The sequence below is a fragment of the Colias croceus genome, chromosome 14 (genome assembly GCF_905220415.1).
Source record: "Colias croceus chromosome 14, ilColCroc2.1".
Classification (NCBI taxonomy): domain Eukaryota; kingdom Metazoa; phylum Arthropoda; class Insecta; order Lepidoptera; family Pieridae; genus Colias; species Colias croceus.
Window position 1 is genome coordinate 1,010,021 of NC_059550.1, and position 24,340 is coordinate 1,034,360.

Here is a 24,340-nt window from a genome sequence, read left to right on the forward strand (position 1 = left end):
AAATGTAACTTTTCAACATTGGACTACCTATATCCAAATATGAGACTAGATTTATATTGCCTTTTAAATGACATTTTTATTTTAAAAGTTTGGTGTTATTGCTTAACTAAACAAACGTGAATAAACCCTGGAAAAAATAAGCCTATTTGTATAGACAAATATTTGAAGTTGAGTTTTATACCGTCAGGATGTTTATTGTGCAGCTATCAATTTTTATTCAGTGAACAAGGGAATCAACGGGATATAAAAAAATAAAATAAAATAAAAATAAAATAATATTTATTAGCAAATTTTACATATTCAGTTCACAATTTTGCTCTGCCTTCTGAACTAGGTTATTACCTGTGTCTCAGAAAACAGTGCCTTCCCTTAAGAGTTCATACAAGTATTATTAAATACGTAAACAGAATATTATAGTTACAGATTAATAACAATTAAAGCAATTAAAGAATAAAAATTACTAGTTAATTATAATTTATATAATATATATGACGATACATGAATTGGATAGGTGGACAAGCGTGAGTATATGTGTGTGTGTGTGTGTGTGTGTGTGTGTGAGAGTGTGCGCGTGTACTATATATCTAATATATAAAAATCAATGCCACTTTTCGTTGTAATTCCATAACTCGAGAACGGCTGAACCGATTTCGATAATTCTTTTTTTATTATATTCCTTGAAGTACGAGGATGGTTCTTATGTAGAGAAAACGTTAATATGTACCACGGGCGAAGCCGGGGCGGACCGCTAGTACTGTATATATACTGATTCGACAAATTTATTTATTCTAATGGTAGGTATTGAAATTGTGCGAAACGGTTTTCTAGACACTTGAAAAAGCGTGACGGAAGAATTTTTATTGTTTAAATATTTTCTTCATGATTTCACTATAGATATGTACTATAGGTAGGTACATTATATTTACACAACAGATTTCTTCGTTTCTAAATACTTTAGCAGAAATTCAATCATTCATGTTGTTATATTTTAAAATTAACACAAATTAAAATGAATATTAAGTATAACATTAATCTCATTCTAGTCCGTCCTTTATTTTGAATCGACGGAGGTACTCAACTCGAAGAAATATTTTTTCACCATGTTTGTATTGTTCTTTGTTTCATTATAAAATATTCGAATTCAACCAATATAGTTGAATAGGTACGTAGTATTATAGTTTATCATATGACCTAGATAAGCTGCGCGAGATGTTATGAACGAATTTTCTCATATTATGTACTGCGATTAACCCATTTGCTATGCCCATTAGATGTTGGAATTAGCGATGCACATTACCTACTTATATAGAAAATTATTTACTACATACCGTAGTGGGTAAAGGATAAAAGGTTTTATTAATAAATTATTTGCGAGTTTGTTTAAACGCAAATAATTATTTAACTACACTTCTACGCTTTTCCTCAGATACCTATAACGTTATTTTATTTCGCATCAATACCTACAGGCGGATCCGCGGTAGATCGCTAGTACTATATAAAGCCGTTAACCTATTTGCTATGCCCATTAAACGTAGGAATTATTGAGGTACATGATATACATTAAACAATCTTTATGAGTAGATTCTCTGATTACTATGGAGTACGAGTACTCGACAAAATGAGGTTATTTTGAATGATTTATTTACTTAGCCTTGATACCTTTTTACCACTTTTGATGAATGTTTGAATGGCAAATAAAAAAAATATGAATTGATTAATGAATTATACAATTTGGCATAAATGCAATACCTATACATGCCAAAACTGTAATCTAGCAATGTATAAATTAAAATCAGTAGGTGTGCAGATAAATAGACACATCGATACTAATATTATAAATGCGAATGCGAATTTAATAATAATTTAACTCTGTCTGTCTGTGTCAATCACGCCTTAACTACTGAACCAATTTGCATGAAATTCGGTATAAAGATATTTTGATACCCGAGAAAGGACATAGGATAGGTTTAATCCCGGAAATCCCACGTAAACGGGAACTATGCGGGTTTGTGCCGATGCCGCGGGTGGAAAGCTAGTTTAAAATATAATCCAAAAAGTATGAAGCAAGCTCATACATTATTTATACCGATCAACTATTTCGTTTTAGACTACACATATTATAGCACAAATATTATGACGAATTTGTTATTGTTTATACAAAAATATAAGAATTGGCACCCATTCAGAAGATGTTTTGAAATTTCTTAATTTGCTATAAACTCTAGGTTCAAACTATTGTAAATATAACTGTGTTATTTAACTTTTATTCATTTAAGAATGGCATAATTCAGTTTAGAAAGTCTGTTAAATACTTTCCTCGAAATCCGTTTATTTTCTCGTTTAAGTTTTTATAGTAAGTATTAAATTATTTTGATACTATTCCAGAATTTCATATTTCACATCACATCACGGTCGCTCGATGCGCCGATTTTACGACCGGGTCACATATCATCATCCTAGAAAAATACATATATGTGAAGAAAAGGTGCTGTAGGTCACAAAAAAGGTTTTATAGGTTGCTTATCACTTAGCATAGTGACCCAAGAGCCCATATTTTTGCTTGCCATAAAACGATCCAATTTAAAATATTATACCAAAGGATTTGTTGTATGACAATATTCCGAACGCAAATGTCGCAGTTCAAATAAAATCGCCAGGATATTTGAAAAATATCAATCGTGCGACGCTGTAGCTTCTACCTGGAATATTTTCATCCCTTATTGAAATCCTTTGAACAGTTTGTATAGTCTCGTTAGGGGAACATTGATTATCATTTCTATTTCATGGGACGACCTTTAGCTTTAGAATTTGCGTTTTAATACGAGGCGACAAGCGACGCGTCACTTTGCGATGATCGATTGAATGTTGTTTGTAAAGTTTGTAACATAAATTGCGGTACATTGGTAGTTCAAAACAACAATAATTTCATTATTTATTATTTGTTGTAATTTTTCAATTAATGATTATTCTTAACTTTATTTCTCAAAACATTTCAATATCAGCTACTAGACGCTAATGACACAGAAAGAATCCTCTTCAAGAACTGTAATGGTCAACAAAAACATCTGTATTTTAAAATGCAAATATAATAATCAAAACATTTCTTTAAAATGATTCCGTTGAAAAATTCTCGTCATTTTCTGCTTCGTAATACAAATTTATCCAAATAGCTATGAAGTTATTACAAAAAAGCTGATTACACATTCCCTGCCTCTGTGAATGCTCATAGGCGGTAGTTTTGAGAGGATTACTAAAGTATATATTATAAAGGAAACTATTTACCTAGTATCGATACAGAAAACTAATGAAGAAAAATTGTACAAGCATTGCACGCTTCTTTCAACGACTAAACCCATTAAAGCACGTTAGGGTTTATGTAAAAATGCAACTTTACGAGTCTTTTATAGGACACGCTAAGTGTTCCACTTTAATGGGAGATTTACAACTTTCTAGAAGTCGATAAGCCTCTTTGTTTTTACAACGTATAAAGCGAATCCATAAGGCTACAAATACAATTTATGGCAATACTAGCTGTGCTCCGCGGTTTCACCCGTATTGCTCCGCTCCTGTTGGTCTTAGCGTGATGATATATCCTATAGCCTTCCTCGATCAATGCGCTATCTAACACTGAAAAAATTTTTCAAATCGGACCAGTAGTTCCTGATATTAGCGCGTTCAAACAAACAAACTCTTCAGCTTCATAATATTAGTATAGATTTTTATGCTTTTACGGTTAGTTCTGCATATCTATCGGTTGAGCAAGGCAGTTCCATCGTAGCGTATGGAGGAAATTCCTCGTTTTTATTATATAGCTGTTACGAAGGGTCGATCCGAACGTTTGTTTGTAAAAGAATGGGGTACTTGGAACAAAGGGGTTTGAAGATGACACTTTAGTAGATTTGTTAAGCATACCTACTAGAAAGAAAGAAAATACGTTTAAGATAGACAAATACACATATAAAAGATATAATACAGGTTTAATAAGAAGGTACTTATTAAATTAATATAATTGTGGATTATGAAAAAGTATTATTGTAAAAGTTATCCACGTTTACACCTGTGTTTACACCGAAAATTGGCAGATCAATTCAATCATAAACTTGTTGATTTCGCAGTTCGCTATAAACAACTTCACATGCAAGTTTCTACATAATTGTATATTGTTGTATCCCTGAAAAAGCGATCCGAGCACGAAATGTACTTACACAGTAAACCACCGACGATTGCGGAAAATTCTCAGGTAACCTAAAAGCTTTTACTTATTCGTTAGAATCTCTGGTAAAGCATCAATTAACTGTTTGTTTTGTTACTACGGTAGCTCTTTAAATTAAATAAATTTCGTTTAAATATCTACTCTTAAATATGCATAAAAATAGAAAACATACAAGTAAAAAAAACCGCTTTGATAAGATGCAAATAATCCTTAAAATACATACCTAGGTACCAGAAAAGTAGAAATTAATATCGTAAGCATGCTTTGCAAGGAATAACGCTGATCCTATAAAGATTATCCGAATATTGTTAAAACTTCTGACCGCCGCCTCCTTGGAACAGTGGTTGACGCGTGAGCGTAGCACCGAGGGGTCCTGGGTTCGATTCCCGGTGGAGACGAAGAAAAAAAATGTCTTGGTCTGGTAGGACACAGAAGGCTGATCACCTACTTGTCCCTAAAGAAAATCGATCAGTGAAACAGATGTATAATGCATCTGCCCCTTACCCCACTTGGGGACATGGACTTCACAAGCAAATTAAAACTTCTGCTTTTGAAGAGTTCTAGTATTTTAAAATATCTACAATCTACATACATAACTCACTACAGCGGTAATAATCCTGTTATATTTATCTTGCTGTAATATATATCATTCAAATTTCAAACTATTTGAATATAATGAAAACAAAAATATAAACTAATATAAGGTAGCGTTAATAACCATTAAAACAAGGGCGTATTTACTCAAATTATTCAAGTACCCACTTCTAAACGTAGGTACAGTTGAGGTCAAAACGGTACACCACGTTAAACCTTTTATTTTTAGCTTTCATTGTGAAAATTCAAGGCCGATGTTCATAACAGCATGAATTTTATTATACATGCGATTTTGAACCGTTGCCTCTCAAAGTTAAAGTACTTTTTCGTTTTGCTTTGTATTTGATACATAACAATGAAAATGACATTTCAGTTGTGAAACGAATTGACTTCGTATGGATACATGTGTTACACCGACTAAGGCAAAAAGTTTGTGATTTTTTATTCACCTCTGCTGTATTTGTTGTGATTATCTGTCTTAATTTTATCAACAGATTTACTGCATTAATTAAAAAAATACAAAATAGCAAAACATTGCAAGACGAAGAAGCAATAACACTGAAAAACATCCTCAAAAATAATGATGCAACAACCGAAGCCCCAAGAAAATTTCATCGCAGGTTTTAAAGATTACTATCTAAAAAAGTTAAGGAGTTGGTTTCAAGGCCGTTCTTTTGTTATAAAACCTCTTCAGTGTTACGGGTATCGATCCCGAATCAAGGTTGACATCCTCACTGTGTGTATAATCGAAAACGTATATATTATTGATGTTTTTGTCAGTGGTCGTAGTAAACATAATCGTGAAATGTTGTAGAAAATTTGTTAGTATGATATGTTTATAAATGGTGAGTGATAATTCCAAAACAATCATTAAAGTTTGATATTACCTAGAGGCTATCGTGACGGCTTAAAGCAGTACTAATACCAGTGTGTGGAAATGATAGAGCTATATAGGTCACCTAGTACCATCACTTTCCTACACAGGATTAAGCGCTCCTTTAAAACGTCACAGTTCCCTGATTTCTGTATCAAAATAGTGAATTATAATGACCAAAAAGCTTTGAAATAATACTTGAGGTATGGTTAGGTGAGGTAAAGTTTTATTTCGTAATTTACTTAATGAGAACCTTTTTGTATTTATTCGTGCTTGAACAAACTTAAGTTTTATATTTCTCCTTTCAAGAGAAAATTGTAACCTCATTATTCAGTAAATTACGCCAAACCATTTATGTTTTTTAAACGTAGCTAAATTTTTACAATCGTTTTATAACCCGAATACTAATTGTATACTGCCCCCGTACCATGATATCTTTGAGCAGTAGCATTAGTAGTAGCATCCTGTATGTAAAAATGAAAACGCTATTATATAGGCCGTCTAGCGCCATCACTTTAATAAGTATCATGGTACAGCTGAGCATCAGCCTAGCGCACAAGAGAACATGAGCAGAAACACTAATCAAGGACATAAAAAATTAACTCGATATACTTACTGAAGTATTATCTACTAAAAGATATCGAGTCTTATATATAATAAGTGTGTGTGTTCGAGTGAAATTGTTCTACTTGCTGACATACAGACATATACGTCTGTTACTCCAAAGAGCAAGAAATTATTTGTACAAGACATGGCTCGGTATCATCAGTCAACCCTACTTCCGTCGAAACAGAATATCAAAGTAACCTACCCTAATTCTATAGAGATGGCGTTCCGGTAAAATAATTTGCACGCAATAAAGCGAGACTCAATAAAGTATCACTTGAAAGAAATATTGCGTCCTCAGAAAATTATAAAGCAATTTCTACGAGACCGTACTGTCAATTTCACTAAGTAAATGCGGTGGAAGGCTTTTTATTCTTTCACTTTTTGATATTCTTTGTAAAGTGAATTAAGCCCACGCGAAATAAAATCAATATCTGTATCAAATAAAAAATACTTGCCTATATTTTAAGTGGTCTCTCTGTGTGTTTAAATAACAATGTATACTTTACCTACCTACATTTTATGTTGAAAATTGAAATACTCTGCGCGTTAATTGTTCATGTCTACGCCGCTATTCAGATTTCGAACTAGGTTTATCAAGTATTATTTGTAAACATAATATGTTACACGGACCCTTAAAGTTTTCTCAGACGTCACTTGGCCGTAATAGTAAACCAATTTATGATGTATTTTCCCAAGAGATGTGACCAACTTGTTACTGATATCAAGTTCAACTTTAATAAATTGAATATGTCGCAAAGTTATTTCATGTTCATATGATAGATTTAGAATAACATCGCAACATGAAACAAAGAACATACCTATTAAACAATTGTTATGTGTTTGAAATAAATAGATTATGAAATATTATGGAAAAACTATGCGCGTACTGAAAATACCTTTTATATCTTCTATGTATACCATGTACCTGTTCCAATACTGAAAAAATTGTGCATTATATAAATCTATACGTATACTAATATTATAAAGCTGAAGAGTTTGTTTGTTTGAACCCGCTAATCTCAGGAACTCCTGGTTTGATTTGAGCCACGCGGCTGAAACCGCGGGGCGCAGCTAGTACAAAATATAACAGATCCCATAATTAAAATCAACATTCTAACTTCGATATTAAATAAAGTTGCATACATTTCAATATTCTAATTACCGACACCATGTCAATATTAGCCCAGTGTCCACAGATCAAAGTTCAAAGGGAACACGCACAAGTATACCCGAGCCCTTACAAAACTGTCAAAGCCGGCACCACAAGTCTGCGGCTAACCTATCGAGCATTCAGTTAGAATTGAGCTCGGAATCAACTTAATTACATGACTGTGTTTGAATTTTGAGCCATTCACAATGTGAACAAGGAATAGTTAATGGAACTAGAAGTGAATGAAGACGAGATGTAATACTTTAAATTTAACTGTAAGTAAATAAACTGTATACAAATACTGTATTTAAAAGCCGCTTTCGCAGGATTCCTAATGCTATGAATCATGCTTCTGTTCCTTTGCTGGGATTGTAAAAAATGATTATAACGGGACACACAATGGGCGCCAAACAATATTTATAAAACATTTTCGAATCTATGTGTAAAGTTCACACTTTAGTATGAGATTTACCTAAGAAAATTAACGTTATGATCGACTACTTCGTCATAAACCCAATATTTTTCATTGCTCCATCGCTCTTAAAAGTTTTTGGACAACCACAATTTGAATATATAATTTTGATGCTTTGAATGAAGAATAGATAACTATTATTGTTTAAGAAAGGTCGTTAGTAAACTTCTATTTATACCTTAAAATTAAACTATCAACTTCTTATTAAATAGTTTTATTATACTTTAAAGACAAGCCAAAACATGGCGATAGCCAAGGATATGGTTGACTTAGCATCGAAGGCTTGTTGTCTTTATGGGATGAGCTTGACATAAATAACATTAACTTTATACATTTCAATAGCTGTAGGTATCATCAAATGATGTACTATCGTGCGATATATATAGTGAAAAAATCTCTCTTCATATCAATCCTATGCCGGTGAACAGCATCAACATTGCTGTGTTTGAATGTGTCTATACATCCATACACATCAGCTTGTCACGTGGCTTTCATTCTCCATACAATACCTGTCATTCGTATTGCCTTCACAAAAACGCGGCGGAAAATATTTCAACGTTTTAGCATTAGACACAATGCGCATTGTACGCCATTCTGTTTGAATTCATTTCCATTTCTATTCGAAAGATTCAAGTTTGACATATAAATGAACTAGCGGTCCGCCCCGGCTTCGCCCGTGGTACATATTTCGCAATAAAAAGTAGCCTATGCCCTTTCTCGGGTATCAAAATATATCCATACCAACTTTCATGCAAATTGGTTCAGTAGTTTAGGCGTGATTGAGTAACAGACAGACAGACAGAGTTACTTTCGCATTATTATAATATAAGTATGGATAAGTGTTTTACGGTTTTAAGTTTTGAATTATTTGCTGGGAGGTTAATCACGGATGTATTAACAGAATAGCATAAATGTTTATTGTTACCGCATCTATTCTTTCTATTTCAGTGGTATTTAAATGAAAGGTGACGTTTTTTCAATATAATTCTTCGAACGTAAACGAATGTGAACCTTAGAAAAGGTATGTTTATCATCGTCATAGTGTATGTGTTGCTCCACGCAGAGCTCTAAAATAGCTCGTACAAATCCTCTAACATTTTTGTAAAGGCACGAGGACGAGGAAGGCATAACAAAGTATGCTGAGGCAGCTAGTAGTAGATTTATATACCATATATAAATATACAATTATATCATTTAATAATAGATATTAAACCAGAAAAATATAAAGAGATTTCTAAAAAGATAGAAGAAAGCTGCATTGTTTCTAACTTCGACACCTAGACAGCAGCGAGGAGAAGTGCAGATGGAATAATTTTGAATACTCAAATGTATATCAGACGCACTAGTCTACATATATTACTGCAAATTTAATCCCTTAATAAGTAATACTGTACATTTCCTAAGCACAAAGCTTATTATCAACCACAAGCTCTCGCCATCTTTACGAAAGGCCGGTAATACAATTATGTGACGTACATGAGATCCCTTGAGTGCTATAAAGTTGCCATGAACACGACATGCCTGCCTCTATTTAGGTAATGAGATACAGTTCTGGGATTATTTTAAAGGTCATTTTGATGATTATGTTACATAGCTTTTGTAAAGGTAACAAAATTTACTAAACTTTTGAAAAGTGAGTGAAACTTAGTGAAAAACTTAGTGAAACTTCTTTATCGGGGCTGGAAAATTAGTGTAACATTTTTTCGTTATGCGTGACATTTTTCCGTTACGCGCCATCTTTTTCTTATCCCTACCACGCGTGATTCGACGTATTTCTATAAAGTTGCATAGATAGTAAATTATTTTTTGAAAAATTAGGTCATAAAGAAGTTTCACTTCTTACGTGTGTACATGTACACGTACAGTACACGCACACATTTTTATTTATAGGTTGTTTTGGTAAGATAGCGTTGTGTTGAAAAACTAAAAAAATTGTGTTTTTCGAGCTTTTACGATCGTGTTACATAACGGTCGGCTTATAATATAAAACGAAGTGTAAACGAATGTATGATATACATTATTACATTGTCTTTGTCTAAAATAAATGTTGCAAAACTTGCTTCTTGACCCAGAATGAATTCATAATAGTCTATTTCTGGGTAAATATTACGCTCTAGATAATTGTAACAAACAAATCTTTCTTTTGTCGGATTTTCTTTTTACAATTTATATTTCAATGTTTCACAAATAGTATTTAGGTACTGAGTTTTCATCTTAGTATTTTATGATACACGAGTATATTTTCTCATTTGATTTGTAGTCCTCTAAGACCCTCTATAGAACTGTTTTCGCTGATATTTACAAAACGTATTTACGTAAAGTACGCTTCTAGAAAGTTTCATAAACATCGGATCAAAGATACTGAAGTAAAGATTTAACATCAAGAAACATACAAATGCTGTTTGAGTTCTCGTAAATATCTCAACAAGTTTGCCCAAGTTAGGGGTATTAAAACTGAATATTTATTTAACTAAGCGCATTACCTTACATAATGTAATGTTAAATTAATAAAATCTATAGGTTTATACGATACTTGCTTTTCGCCCGTGGTTTCGCCTGATTTGTCTAAAACCTAGTAAATTATATTCTAAACCTATTAAAAAAATGCATCAAAATCCGTTGCGTACTTTTAAAGATTTAAGCATACTTAGGGACAGAGAAAGCGACTTTGTTTTAAACTATGTAGTGACGTATGTATGTAACACAGGTACATACAGTAAAATGTAAACATCTTAACCTTAATCGATAAAATATTATTTTCAAACGTGACAATACCTCTTGTTTCTTTAAATCGGCTCAATTCGTGACAAAGCAGATCCTCTTCCATCGAGGTGAGTTTTAATTGTTTCCCCGTGACGCCAACTAAGCCTTAATTAGTTTCCACTCTTGATTAGTTTACGATCCATATTGTGATCTAGATTAAAAATTTAATTACTTCATAATAGAGGTGTGCTTAGCCCATAATGCTAACATAATTAGAGCTTGGCAGCTTTGTGAATAGTTTTTCGTGTCTATAAATTTCGTCTATGTAATAGTATCAAAGCCGTCGTTTGCGAGACAAATTTTTTGATAACTGGAAAAATCATAAAATACTAAATTGATTAACTTATTAAATACTTAATTGATTAAGTTTTTTAACTAGACTAGCTGCGCTTCGCAGTTTCGGATTGGTCTTAGCGTAATGATATACATGTCGTGGTCATATCGTAGATTTGATCATTTCATGATATGAGTGGCCATTTCACGAAATGGTCGCATATCGTGAAATGGCCAATTTAGTTTGGCCACATCATGATGTGGTTTGGGCAGATCAATGATAAGAAATCGTTTCACGATATGGCCAATTAACGCACGGTTTTTTCATGAAATGATCAAAATTATTTGATCATATCGTAAAATAGTTACATTAATCGTTGGTAGAGGCGCTGCAAGCTCTGTGTTTATGTGATAAGATGGCGGCCGCTGGCGAAAATTAAATTATTCGCAGTTAAAAACTTCATAATTCGTTTAATAACAATATTATGAAGAAAGTCATAGCAAAAAATTTACGACGAAGAGGTACGAGTACTATGGAAAATGTGGATATCTTATATGTATTTAAGAAAAAATGCGACTTAAATAAAATAATTTAAGAAACTACTACTATATTATTATAATTGTTTGTTTTTAAAAAGCGATCCGCTTCTGGCACTCGCCGGCCGCTGTCGCGGCACGCTCGCTTTGCTCGCTCGGCTCGTGCGTTGTTTATCAAAATCTAACCTAACCTAACCTAAATGTTTTCTATTGCAAAAACGATTCGCTTCTGGCATTCGCCGACCGCTGCCGCGGCACTAACTTAAATGACATTAAACAAGTTTTTAGAATATAGTTATTATGAAATTTTTTAATATTTTATGGACTCTTTATATTTTATACGATCTGGCCAAATGTGGATGACCAAATCGTGAAACGTTGACGATTTAACGATCTGATCAAACTATGTTGGCCATTTCACGATATGCGACCATTTCGTGAAATGACCACTCATATCATGAAATGATCAAATCTACGATATGACCACGACATACATATAGCCTAGCCTTCCTCGATAAATCTATCTAACATCGAAATAATTTTTCAAATCGGACAAGTACTTACTAAGAATAGCGCATTCAAACAAACAAACTCTTCAACTTTATAATATGTATTAGTATATATTAAAATAGAAATATAATTTTCTTGTAAACGTAGATATCTATCAGTCATGCTCCCATGAGTTGCAATATGCATACACTTGGCATACACTGACGTTATTCAAGATAGTATATAGCAGAAATGGCTTGTCACTTTTCAGCAATTCGCACACAAGAAATCGGATATTTAGACTTGCACGAGCGGCAGGTATTTGGCGTAAATAATCGATATATTACGTGATACGTGCACTGAATCCCGGGAGGGTTGGGATGGGACGGTTGAATTTCACTGAGCGATTTTAGTATAACTAAATCTTTGGTTGTTTGATAAAATGTATACAGTTCTTTTATGGTACCGTTATTAAATAAAATTACTTACTTACTATATTATTATACTACTAGCTTCCGCCCACGACTTTGTACGTGCATCCCCGTTTCTATCCGTTCCCGCAAGAATTTCGGGAAATCCTTTCTTAGCGGATGCCTACGTCCTAACATCTACCTGCATGCCAAATTTCAGCCCGATACGTCCAGTGGTTTGGGCTGTGCGTTGATAGATCACTATATCAGTCACCTTTGAGTTTTATATACATATATATAGATTACTGAGTTATCAATTACTTAATTAGCACAACTATTTTTTGTAGCTAAACAATGCTTAACTGATTAAACAAATCACATATCGGCTCTACATTTTCGACAAAACAACAAAAATGTCTGATTGCTCAAATATTTTAGGTGATACCTACTAATGCGATCATTCAAAATTTTGCTACTATGATATTTTGAACCTTTATAAGTTAGTCTATTTTTGGTAGGTATCTATTTATTTACAGATACAAAATTTAGCTTTATCGTCTACCATCGTTTCCATTAAAAGTTATACGAAAAGTACCTATTCTATCGTAATCCTAATTCGATTACAATACCGTACCTTTTGGCACTCCGATTTCAAACATAAATATCCCGGGAGAGTCACGTTTTCAAACAATATTACTGCCCTTTCCCCGGGCAGTCGTTATTTGACAGAAGCCGATTAGTCCACCCCTCACAAACACGGAAATTGGATGACAATTATATAACTTCTAATATTATATTGTAAGGTATTAGATACGTATATAAGATATAATTGAGTTCAAATATATATAATTGTTTATATAATATTATGGAAAACAACTCGGTGTAAGTAAAGAACCTCTAAAACTGTAATAGCTCGACTTAATTTTAATTTAAGGCTAGCGATTAGGCCTTGTTGTTAGTGTAAAATGTAAATTACCTTACGTTCAATTTCGAGGTCTGATAACAATAAAAAAAGACGTGTGGCACTCGGGGACTGCCACGGTAAAGCTATTGCATGCTATGCTTTCAAGCCACACCTCCGAGCCCGTCGGAGTGGGGAGCGTGAGGTTTTTTCGTTACGGAATTTCTAGATTCGGTCCCCGCGCTCAAAGTCCGCGATAGAAGCTATATGCAATAGCATAAAAATCGAGTTATAAAAACGCAGATAACGTTGTTTATTTGAATGTAGCTACAATCACAGCAAAACATAAATAACAGTAAATCGATAACAGAATCACAAATATTTAATTCCAACAACCCCTACTGTAATTAAGTAAATCAATTAACTAATGTCCCAAACTAGTTTGGTTTATAGTGTGAATTTGGACCTTGTGTGAACATCAAGCCAACATAAATCCAAAGTTCTTAACTCAATATGGAATATATTATATCGTACAGGCGGGAACTATGGCTTACTTGGTAATTGTGTTCGTGGATTCAACATTATAGACTTATTTCGATTTTCTAGCTTTTGTTTTATTGTAGAAGTTTCGAGCGGTTTGTATTAATATGTTGAATAAATATTATGTACATCAAAGTAGCATATTTATATAATTTTACGTTATAGTATTATTGGTTATTATAGTATCTGAAATTGTTTATGGACGTGATCGTATGATTATATCACTATCTTTTTATTTTTACCCGCAGCTTCGTCCGCGTAGTCAAAAGAAAACCCGCATAGTTCCCGTTCCCTTGGGGTATTTTCGGGATAAAAACTAACCTATGTGTTAATCCAAGTTAGCATCTATGTGTGTGACAAATTTCATGAAAATCGGTTCTGCACTTTTTCGTGAATTAGTTTAGGTAACCTAACAAACAATCGTACAAACTTTCGAATTTATTATACATATAAGTAGGATCATATAATAAGAAAAAGTTTTTGAAACACGAACAACCAAATTAATAAGTCTAACATACATCGGAGAAGTATATCTAACGAACTTTGTTGATTGAATTGAACCTTTTTTATATAATTGTACAGTAAAAAATAATATAGCAGCATATTCTATAAAACATGTCTTTCCACTTTGAACTTTGTTCGCGGCTCTTCAGTTTATCACTTCCTTTTTTTCCTTACAATTTTTTATACCCCTGCACTGTACGCTCCATTCAAGATTGTTTCACAACAAAAGCCTTCCGTCTCTATCTCTAATAGTACCTATATAAAATGTTACTGTTAAACCCGTTTTTCTTTAGATGGCTTTTCCTTAAAAATATAATTACTTTTTATTAAAACTAGAATATAATATGTTTCAAATTAAATATTAGTTAAAACTGTTTAAAGTGTAGTAAAATCGTGTTATTCGTGAGCAAGTCTGTAAAAACGAATAAGGTTTTTATTCGGGTCCATATTGATTTTGTTTGAATGGGAATGTTTTTTTATAATTTTCAGATAAAAATCAACATACAATTAGTATCGATTTGCCAATCACGTTCTTATCCTCATATCGGTAAAAAATTTAATACACGTTACCAAACGTTTTTGTAAACTATCTTAAAAAACAAATAATACTCGTAGTAGTTACACGGAGTTTACGGGCAAAAGTTTTGTATATTCTGACGCGAGTAAATATTTCAAAACTACTCGAAACTATTTGCTAAGTAACTGCAACATTGGAACCGTATTTTGTAGGTAATTTGTTTTTTAACAACCCCTACCTTATACTTAAAAGTTTTCCAGATGTTTCCTTAAAGCAGATAATATATTCTAGGGGAAATGTTGACTTATGAACTCCTTCTATGTATAAATAAATAGACTTACGATGTTCATATTACATAGGTAAAAAAAAATGTTAAAATCAAATTCATTTATGCTTAAAAGTTAAATATTGTATTCGTTACATTATTTGTGATCATTTGTTTATGAAAATTTACAATGTGTATGCATAAACATTCAACAATTAAACATATTACAATAATAACTACTATTAACACAATCCAGACAAATAAACGTTTACATATTTTAGTATGATATAACACAGACAACGCCGCACGCCACAGCTAGTAATCATACATATTAAGCACACTTTCTGCAATAAATAATTGCTACAATATATCATTAATCGTATATATTAGTGTGGTTTTAAATCGATCGTGAAATTCCCCCGATGACCTCGTTTATATTTACTTGACATATTTTTATCCACGGACTGAAATAATCCTTTGAAGTGTTGGATTTATTATGTAACTAACGTATCGCTTGAGGTGTTGATCGCGTTTCATTTGTTAGGAATTTTCCTGTATAAATAATAATTCCATTTTTCAGTTCGAGTCTAGCATAACTCTATTGAATACTTTGTGAAAAATTCCTCGAAATCGATTTAGATGTTTTTGCTTGAAAGGACTTTACTTGCACTGAATATCATTTAAACTACAATTATCTGAGTAACAATAACAACTAGTAATATCCATACTAATATTATAAATGCGAAAGTAACTCTGTCTGTCTGTCTGTTACTCAATCACGCCTTAACTACTGAACCAATTTGCATGAAATTTGGTATAGAGATATGTTGATACCCGAAAAAGGACATAGGCTACTTTTTACCCCGGGACATAGGATAGGTTTTATCCCGGAAATCCCACGGGAACGAGAACTATGCGGGTTTTTCTTTGACAGCGTGGGCGAAGCCGCGGGCGGAAAGCTAGTTTTAAATGTAAAGAATGAAATATTAATAATTTCAATACCTAATACATGTTTTATAATGTTATGCACGAAATATGGGACGAAAAGTAACAGTATAGTAACAGTTTGCATCTAAAAATCACTAAGTAGTTCTAATATATTTACATCTACGAAAGTAAACTTTTCCAAACCGTAATACAATGAAATCGTCATAATATAACTAATGAAAAACTTTATCAAACGCTCATGTATATTATGTACAATCTTTAGTCTTTACACCTCACGTGTGTTGCAAAGTTACTAGTTTACATTCAGTCCAATTTGATCCAAACTTGCGCGTAGTTCTCTAATTGCCGGAATATAATTTATAACAGCAATTTGATTACGGCTTATGTTTGTACGTGTAGTTTGTGAAACTATGTCCCATATGGTTGATCTTCGATATCTTTAGAGAACTACAGCATTTATTATCAAGTTGACTGTCTTGTTTGTCTGCGGTCATAGTAAACGACCTGCCGAGAAAGCTTTATGAAGGTAATGTTGTTTAAGTATATAGCATAAGATAAATTTATAAATATTTCGTGTGAGTTTTTACTGTGCCCCGAATGGAATATTTACATGAATGTATTTTGAATTTATTTCATCGCAAAATTTACTTAACGATCGAAAAGTTGTTTGTGCTTGATATGATTTATGTCGGAAAGTTTAGGTTTACGTACTGAGTAACATGGCTACAGTTCTAAATGATGAAGTTGCTAGATTTGTAATTTTAACAAAACTGGAAAGCACTTCGATGATATAATAGATAAAACGGCTTTAGACGGAAAACCACATTAATAATCAAGTCTATTCAGAGCTTCAATCACATTGATATGGGTAAACACACATTGCTCCTTTTGCCGAGGTTTAATCAACTCGTTAGAAAGAAATAACTAACTTTATATAGCCATAGTATAATGAAACTCGGTATATAAAAAGCCCTCTCAGATATTCCATTTCCACTCCAATCGAGGTGTGAGTGAATTATCCCAATAAATATTATAATTTTGCCCCGGATATAACGAATTCAGTATTTTATCTAGATTGAATATTATATTACGTGCGATGAATTTTAACTTTCCTACAGATACACGTGTTTAATCTTTGTGTAAATAAGTTGTCTCTGACAAGAAAAGTTTTGTGCAAAATGTCTGACAATTTGTCCTAAGGGTTCTTTTAATGTTATGATGTTGACCCGTTTTCCTTTTGTTTAATCCAAATGTATCTTCCTGAATAATAATTACGTGATTCATAATACACAACCTAATTATATGTATTAAAGATCTTACGTTCTTAGTTTTGGTTTAAATTTTTCCCCTTGGTTTTCCCCTTGTACGCTACTGAGGAGGTTATATACGATAAGTTCTTTTGGATTAGTAGAATATTATTTTTAAGCTATTGCATAGCTTCTATCGCGGGCCTTGAGCGCGGGGACTGAATCGAGAAATTCCGTAACGAAAAAACCTCACGCTCTCCACTCCGACGGGCGGAGGTGTGGCTTGAAGGCATAGCATGCTAGCTTTACCGCGGCAGTCCCCGAGTGCCACACGTCGTTTTTTATGCTCACGTATTGCAAAAGAGTTTAAAAATTTAGTTCATTTATTTCGACTGCAATCATTAGTAGGAACAACAAGGCGTTTACAATATTAATTAGTGTACTAAATATACTTCCAGATTTTCACTGCTAAAATTTACTACTGCATTCAAAGCGCGGATTCAGCCAAAGACGAACCCACGGGCAAAATAAAGTTTTTCTATAGCTCATTTGTTATTCTGCTGTTTATATTACTGAAAAACTTCATCCAAATCCGTGCCGTCGTTTTTTCGTGACAACGTAACAAGTAGGTAAATAACATACATTCATCTTTCTTTCGCGTTCATATTAGATACCTATTAGTAGGATTTCATAGATATTACTTCAGATTTCATTCCACAGCTGAAATATAGGTTATCAAACGCTAAAACGTCATCTATTTGAACTGATACGACCGTTCAGCAAACGGAGATTTGACCGGCGTATCTCATCCTAATGCCGCATCTAACGCCTCGTTTTAATTAGTAGCTTCGTGTTTGGGTTTATTAACAGCTGAAATTAAAGTAGATAATGTTAATTTATGGAGGATAATAAAAGAGCAATTAAAAGTTTAACATTTTTTAATTGGATTCGTTAAAATTTTATTGAAACGTTAATGTCGCTGTATATTATTGTTAAGGTTTTCATGAGCTCTATTTTATTTCGTGAATTTAATTTGATTATCTTTATAATAAAATAACTTTTGTTTTTAATTCCCAACTCTCACAAGCCGAACGTGAAACAATTTTTAACGTATGAATTAATTTTTAAATATTTAATTTTAATACCTTTATGCTAGGTAACTAGTATGATATAAAAATTCAAATAATATCTAGCGTCTCAATGTATTAGTGTACCGATAAATAATATTTCAAATTACGTACTTGATATAAGATAGGTAGGTACATTCCACAGTACGTACTGAGTTAATGCGGGAATATAGGATGAAAACATCAAGGTAGCGGATATGACTTTACAGTTCGCTTACCAAAAATTGGTAAATATGTTGTCTATATAGGTGCTTGATATTATGAAAAGCTTCGGTTTCAACTGGCATGATTTCAAAAGAGCTTTTTTTATTTATTTGTAATTTTACACATGCCATTACAGGTTTTATTTGGATTTTCTTGCTAGCTCTTCTCTTTAGAAACTGCTTTTGCTGTGTGATGAATATTAATCTATGTATTATGACGAAAAGCGCTTCAAAATCAATCTATTTACATTTACATATAAAATATTTTTGTGATTTAGATTTTTTCATTCAGTGTTTACTATGAGAGCAGAATTACAACCGATACTTTAACGAAACGGCCCTTTAGCGATCAATAACCTACTTGCCCATGAAATCGATCAGTGATACAGATAATATGAAAATTGTTTTACGCACAAGGGGACTTAACTTTGTGTTTTCCTCAAACAATATCTGAGTTTTTTGTATCAAACAGTTTTGTGTTAGAATAATGAATGATTTAACAACACAATAGCCATTTTAAGAAATGTTAATAAAAGAAAATCATTACTTTTAATATCTATATTAGCATCATCACAGCATATTATTATTAAAAAAATAGTCCTCCACGTTTTTTTGTTTATCTGTTCGCGATAAACTAAAAAACTACGTCATCAATTTTCATTAATTTAAACAATGCGTTAATTATAGGTACATCTTTCTTGATAGCTCGAATGGTGTATCTAGAGGAAGATTTAAGGAATATTATTTGTTAGGTTTTAGGTAACACGGCCGAAACTGGGAGCGTATAACTAGTATGCTATAAAAATAGCCATAACTATAAATTTATATCCGACATAGTTACTAATAAAGTGCTGACCAAATTGGTTCGCAATCATCCAACACAAACTCATATAACATATTCTAGACCACTATCAATTTAATAAAACTTTCCGATCACGTTCTTCATAAAGACACAACGATATTACGTATATGAAAATATCAGCGCGCTTAATAAGTATTCTTGGTTATAATTTATAGAGACGGCTATACACTTCATACGAGACGCCCATTAAACTATCGTTGCGTTGTAGCAGATGTAACGAAACATTGAGGTTATGTAGGCATTGGCCTATTTAACCGAGTGTTGATATGGTTGTGTGAAAAGCTTGGAAATAGGGTAACTATGGGATAATGACAGTTTTGGTATTTTGCACTCCTGGGGATATGAAAGTCAGTTTTGGAACATATTTTAAACTCCCACAGGGGATATGAAAGTTTATGCAAATGTTCAAGAATCCTTAGACTTTGTAAATAATTAAAAAGCTTACACAATTGTGAATATAAAAGTAAGGACATTTTGTTTTTCGTTCAGCGTTCTGGACAATCAGAAGACAGCAAGCGGAAAATCAAACGAAAAAATAACAAAATGAGGATAAAAATATTTACAGTTTTTTTTTTTGTGATTGTGATTCTGTGTACAAAATGTGAAGATACTTATTTTGTATGAGACTTGATAATTCTCTTTATATTATAAATCTCTTTATTTGCAATTACGGATTTACTCTCTTCTATAATACAATTTCGCTGAAATTTGGTATGTATTTGAATAAATATAGTAATACACCTGACGTATAATATGTGTTAAAGTTATGTATTATAGGATAGGAAACCTCCGGTGGAATTTATCTAGAAATTTGTAAGGGAATTTTAGAATTTATTGAGTTAATGGTTAATGTGGTAGGCGTTTGTTATAAATATTAAATATGTATTCTAGGTAAGACCTTAATATATTTGTACGTTCATATAAATTTACTTGTTCTTGAAGAAAAATTACAACAAACTTCTATATAAAATGTACTCCTAATTGACTTTGTAGAGTTTTATGAAGAATCAACAGATACAAAAAAAAACTGAAAGAAAAGAAACTTCGATGTCGATAGAAAAAGTAAGTCGATTATAATTGGCATTTAGTAGAAAGGATTGTGTGTGACCCACTAAAATGTATAAATTCAAACTTTATGATTCTCTATATAAACGTTTTCTTTACCTTAAACATAAAAAATAAAGTTAAATAAAGAATACAACGGATTTAAATTATGTCAAATATTTATATTCAGTAAAATTCCAAATAAGTTATTTTCTATTCATTTAAGTTTCGAAACTTTAATTTAAATCCGTCTAACTGTTTTAAAACTTAAAGTAGATAGATAACTTAACTACTTTAGAAAGTAATACTTAGTAACCAATAACCAATTTAAAGTTATAAAAAATTCCTTCTTATTCCAAATGCCTTTAAATAAGATTAAAATAATAAATATAAGGCAGGGTTTATCTATATTAATAATAGCCCTTGATTAATTTTAGTTATAGATAACACATTAATAACTAAAATTAATAAAGCTCATTGGCTATAATTTTAATTTGTCTGCTAAATGATATAGGTACTCCAGGGTACTCCAGTATAATTGAATTATACTAAATCTAATATTAAATAAATAAATAATTAAGGAGCAACTAATCTAAGAAATTGTTGAGCTGTTAAAGCACTACGACTATAAAACATTAATTACAATTAGATAATATAAAATAATAAAAAAAAAAATCAATTTATAAATATGAACACGTAATTATGCTTACAAAGCAATATTTTGTGCACTGTTTAATCTTAATGGTAGATATAATAATACCTTGTTTATTTTAACTCTTAACCTAGGTATTATTAACTCGTAGTTTAGAAATAAAATCGGATTTCTTTTTCTTTGTGAGCGACTAAAAATACTAATATTTAATTTATTTACGTTATTAGTTGTGAAATAATCACAGAATATATTCTGAATAGATTTATGTTTTGTTTTAAACAACATAGAACTAACGGTTATTTATAAGCTTAACTAATATTCCTATGTGAAGGCTAAAGTCAAACCCTCCTGTAATCACTTCAATCTAATATATTTAAGAAATTCCAGTACCTTCAGTACCAAGAATAGACAAGTAATTTAAAAAATATTGCAAATACTACAGAATATATTTTTCCATATTCCTCCATAAAATGGAAAATAATCCCTGTCCTCAAATTATTGACATTAGTCTTCACACCCGGCCATCAAACACGCTCTAAACCCGCCATCTTTTTCCAGACTGTTCGAGGAAAACCAAGATCTCCTGAATATGTTCGAGAAATTCCGACAATACAGGACAAAAGAGGAACAGATCAATTCAATGGAATTAGCGGAACATGCCAATAATGTCATGAATACCCTGGACGAAGGGATAAAGGGTCTAGACGATTTGGACAACTTCTTCGAATATATACACCAAGTCGGCGCCAGTCATAGAAAAATACCTGGTTTTAAAGTAGAATATTTTTGGGTATGTACTCTTTATATTTTTGAGTATTAATTATAGTATAAGAAAAACCCGCATAGTTCCCGTTCCCGTGGGATTTCCGGGATAAAACCTATCCTATGTCCTTTCTCGGGTATCAAAATATCTCTATACGTAATTTCATGCAAATTGGTTCAGTAGTTAAGGCGTGATTGAGTAATAGACAGACAGAGTTACTTTCGCATTTATAATATTATTAGTATATTAGTATGGATATAAAAAAATACTATAAAGAAGAGAGGTATCTTTAGTATAAAAAATAAGACTTGAGTCTTGGTAAAGACTTATTAAAAATAATAGTGTAAGTTCCGAGAGAAAGTTTAATAACTCTTTGCCTTTTGAGAAAATCATATCATGCTTGCTTGCAAAGTTAGATTTCAGTTTTTTAATTAAAGTCTTACATTTATAACTTTGAATAACTTTTATAATAAATGCGAAAGTAACGTCTGTCTTTCACGTAAATACTACTGAACCGATTACAATGAAATTTGGTATGTAGGTATATAATGTAGCTACTTTTTATCTCGGAAAGCCTATACAGGAACTATGCGGGTTTTTCTTTTAAAATAAAATCTAGTAGTTTCTATACTAAGAATAGCCTCATAGCATAATATTATAGCCTTACTCCCGAAAAATGTAACGATCTCCACCCACATTATCTAAGAACAAAAGAGAAATGATAAATATCTTCCGCGTCTTTTCACAAGCGACTCAATAATACCTATCGAGGACGAGTCACGCGTGAAATGATATAAAGGAATACATACCTACAATATTTGCAATATTTTCACGTAGTGCGCTTACTGATTATGTCTCTTTTATTTCTTGCCTACGTTTTTGTCGCAAATTGTTGGGTTCTGTATTTATTTCCAAGATTGGTGGATAGGAAAAACTTAATTGGGTTAACTTTTATTGTTTATGAAATATTTACCTACTGTTGTTGATTTGAAAAATATTTTACGGTTATTTCATCGGATTTCCCTTGTATATCCTGGCCTTAAGTAGTTACATTTTTAAATGAATAATTAAAGCTGTAGGTTTATCAATTATCATCAAACACAAATTACGTTTATTAATTAATTATTATTGTAAAATAAATAAAAGATACAAAATTTTCAACGTTACGATGAACTGTAGCTATACGGACATTTTGCATTCACGAGTGACATGTCATTCACGCAGTAAATAAAACTGAATCAGAAATGTATGAAACGTAGTAACAGAAGGTTTATAGCCTAGAATGAAACAACACAACAATATTTTGTAGAATTTCATATAGGGTAAAAGCGATAAAATTTTAAATATACAAATATTTAGGAAACAGGTAGATTACGTTTCAACTAATAATGCTAATAGACTATTTAAAATATTATCTGTTTCTTAACCGATTGCTTATTGATGAGTAACTTTATTACATCATACACAACACATATTTAGAAAATTGTGTTTTCTAATTATCTGAGTACATGTACATATTATAGGGATATACAATAAGTATGTTGATCACATATCTAGTCTCCTTACACAATAACAGTATAGATAATAAAAATTAATTTCAGTTTTGCTCTACAGAATAGCGTAGTGTGCGCTACATAGCGCAGTATAAAACAACCGTAACAGTTATTGACCGCATCTATTCACCATTGTTACAGAAAATCGAGGCGCCCTTCCTAGCGGCCGTCGAATCAACGCTCGGAGACCGATACACACCAAACGTGGAAAACATATACAAAATAACCATAAAATTCATCTTACAGACCCTAGTTGATGGCTACGAGAACGCAGCCAAACCGTCGTGAACTGGCAAATAATCTCGTATTTTAGAATACGTGTACAGATGTCAATTTAGATACAGTGTGTATTTGTAAAGTAATGGTACGCTTTCGAATTTTATACTATTCTTCGTGGAGCCATATCGTTCGCAGTTGGTATCATTGGAGACATGCCACACTATGTACATTAAGTTTTATTTTTTAACTTATCGTGTCACAAGTATGTGTTTTAAATGTACAATAACCTAAAATATACTAACTTATATTTATTTATAAACTATGAAAATACTAATATATTATGTATTTTGCTCAAATAATAGCCGAAAAGAATCAAAAAGGATATTCTTGCGTATTGCAAATATGATTCAACATCTTTCAATAGAGCTCTGAAAACTCCAAAAGGTAAGCAAATGTATTAGCTTAGTATACATAAACATTGGTTTCACACTCTGTATATTCATGAATATTAAATGTTGAATAGTTATAGTTCTTGGTGTCGATGTATGTGTAATTAATTTGTATAAAGTTAGCGTGTATCTATAGATAGTTGTTAAGGAATTGTATGCTTT

The 24,340-nt window shown here is 32.0% G+C and overlaps 1 protein-coding gene across 1 annotated transcript in view; it reads left to right on the top strand.

Moving 5' to 3' along the window:
- LOC123697127 (neuroglobin-like) overlaps window positions 1–23,956 on the top strand; it is a 95,584-nt gene extending 71,628 nt beyond the window's left edge. The window contains exons 3-4 of the mRNA XM_045643543.1: window positions 21,753–21,984; window positions 23,652–23,956. Of these exons, the coding sequence (XP_045499499.1) occupies window positions 21,753–21,984; window positions 23,652–23,798 (379 nt within the window). The 3' untranslated portion in view covers window positions 23,799–23,956. The remainder of the gene's footprint in view (window positions 1–21,752; window positions 21,985–23,651) is intronic.
- The last annotated feature ends 384 nt before the right edge of the window (window positions 23,957–24,340 follow it).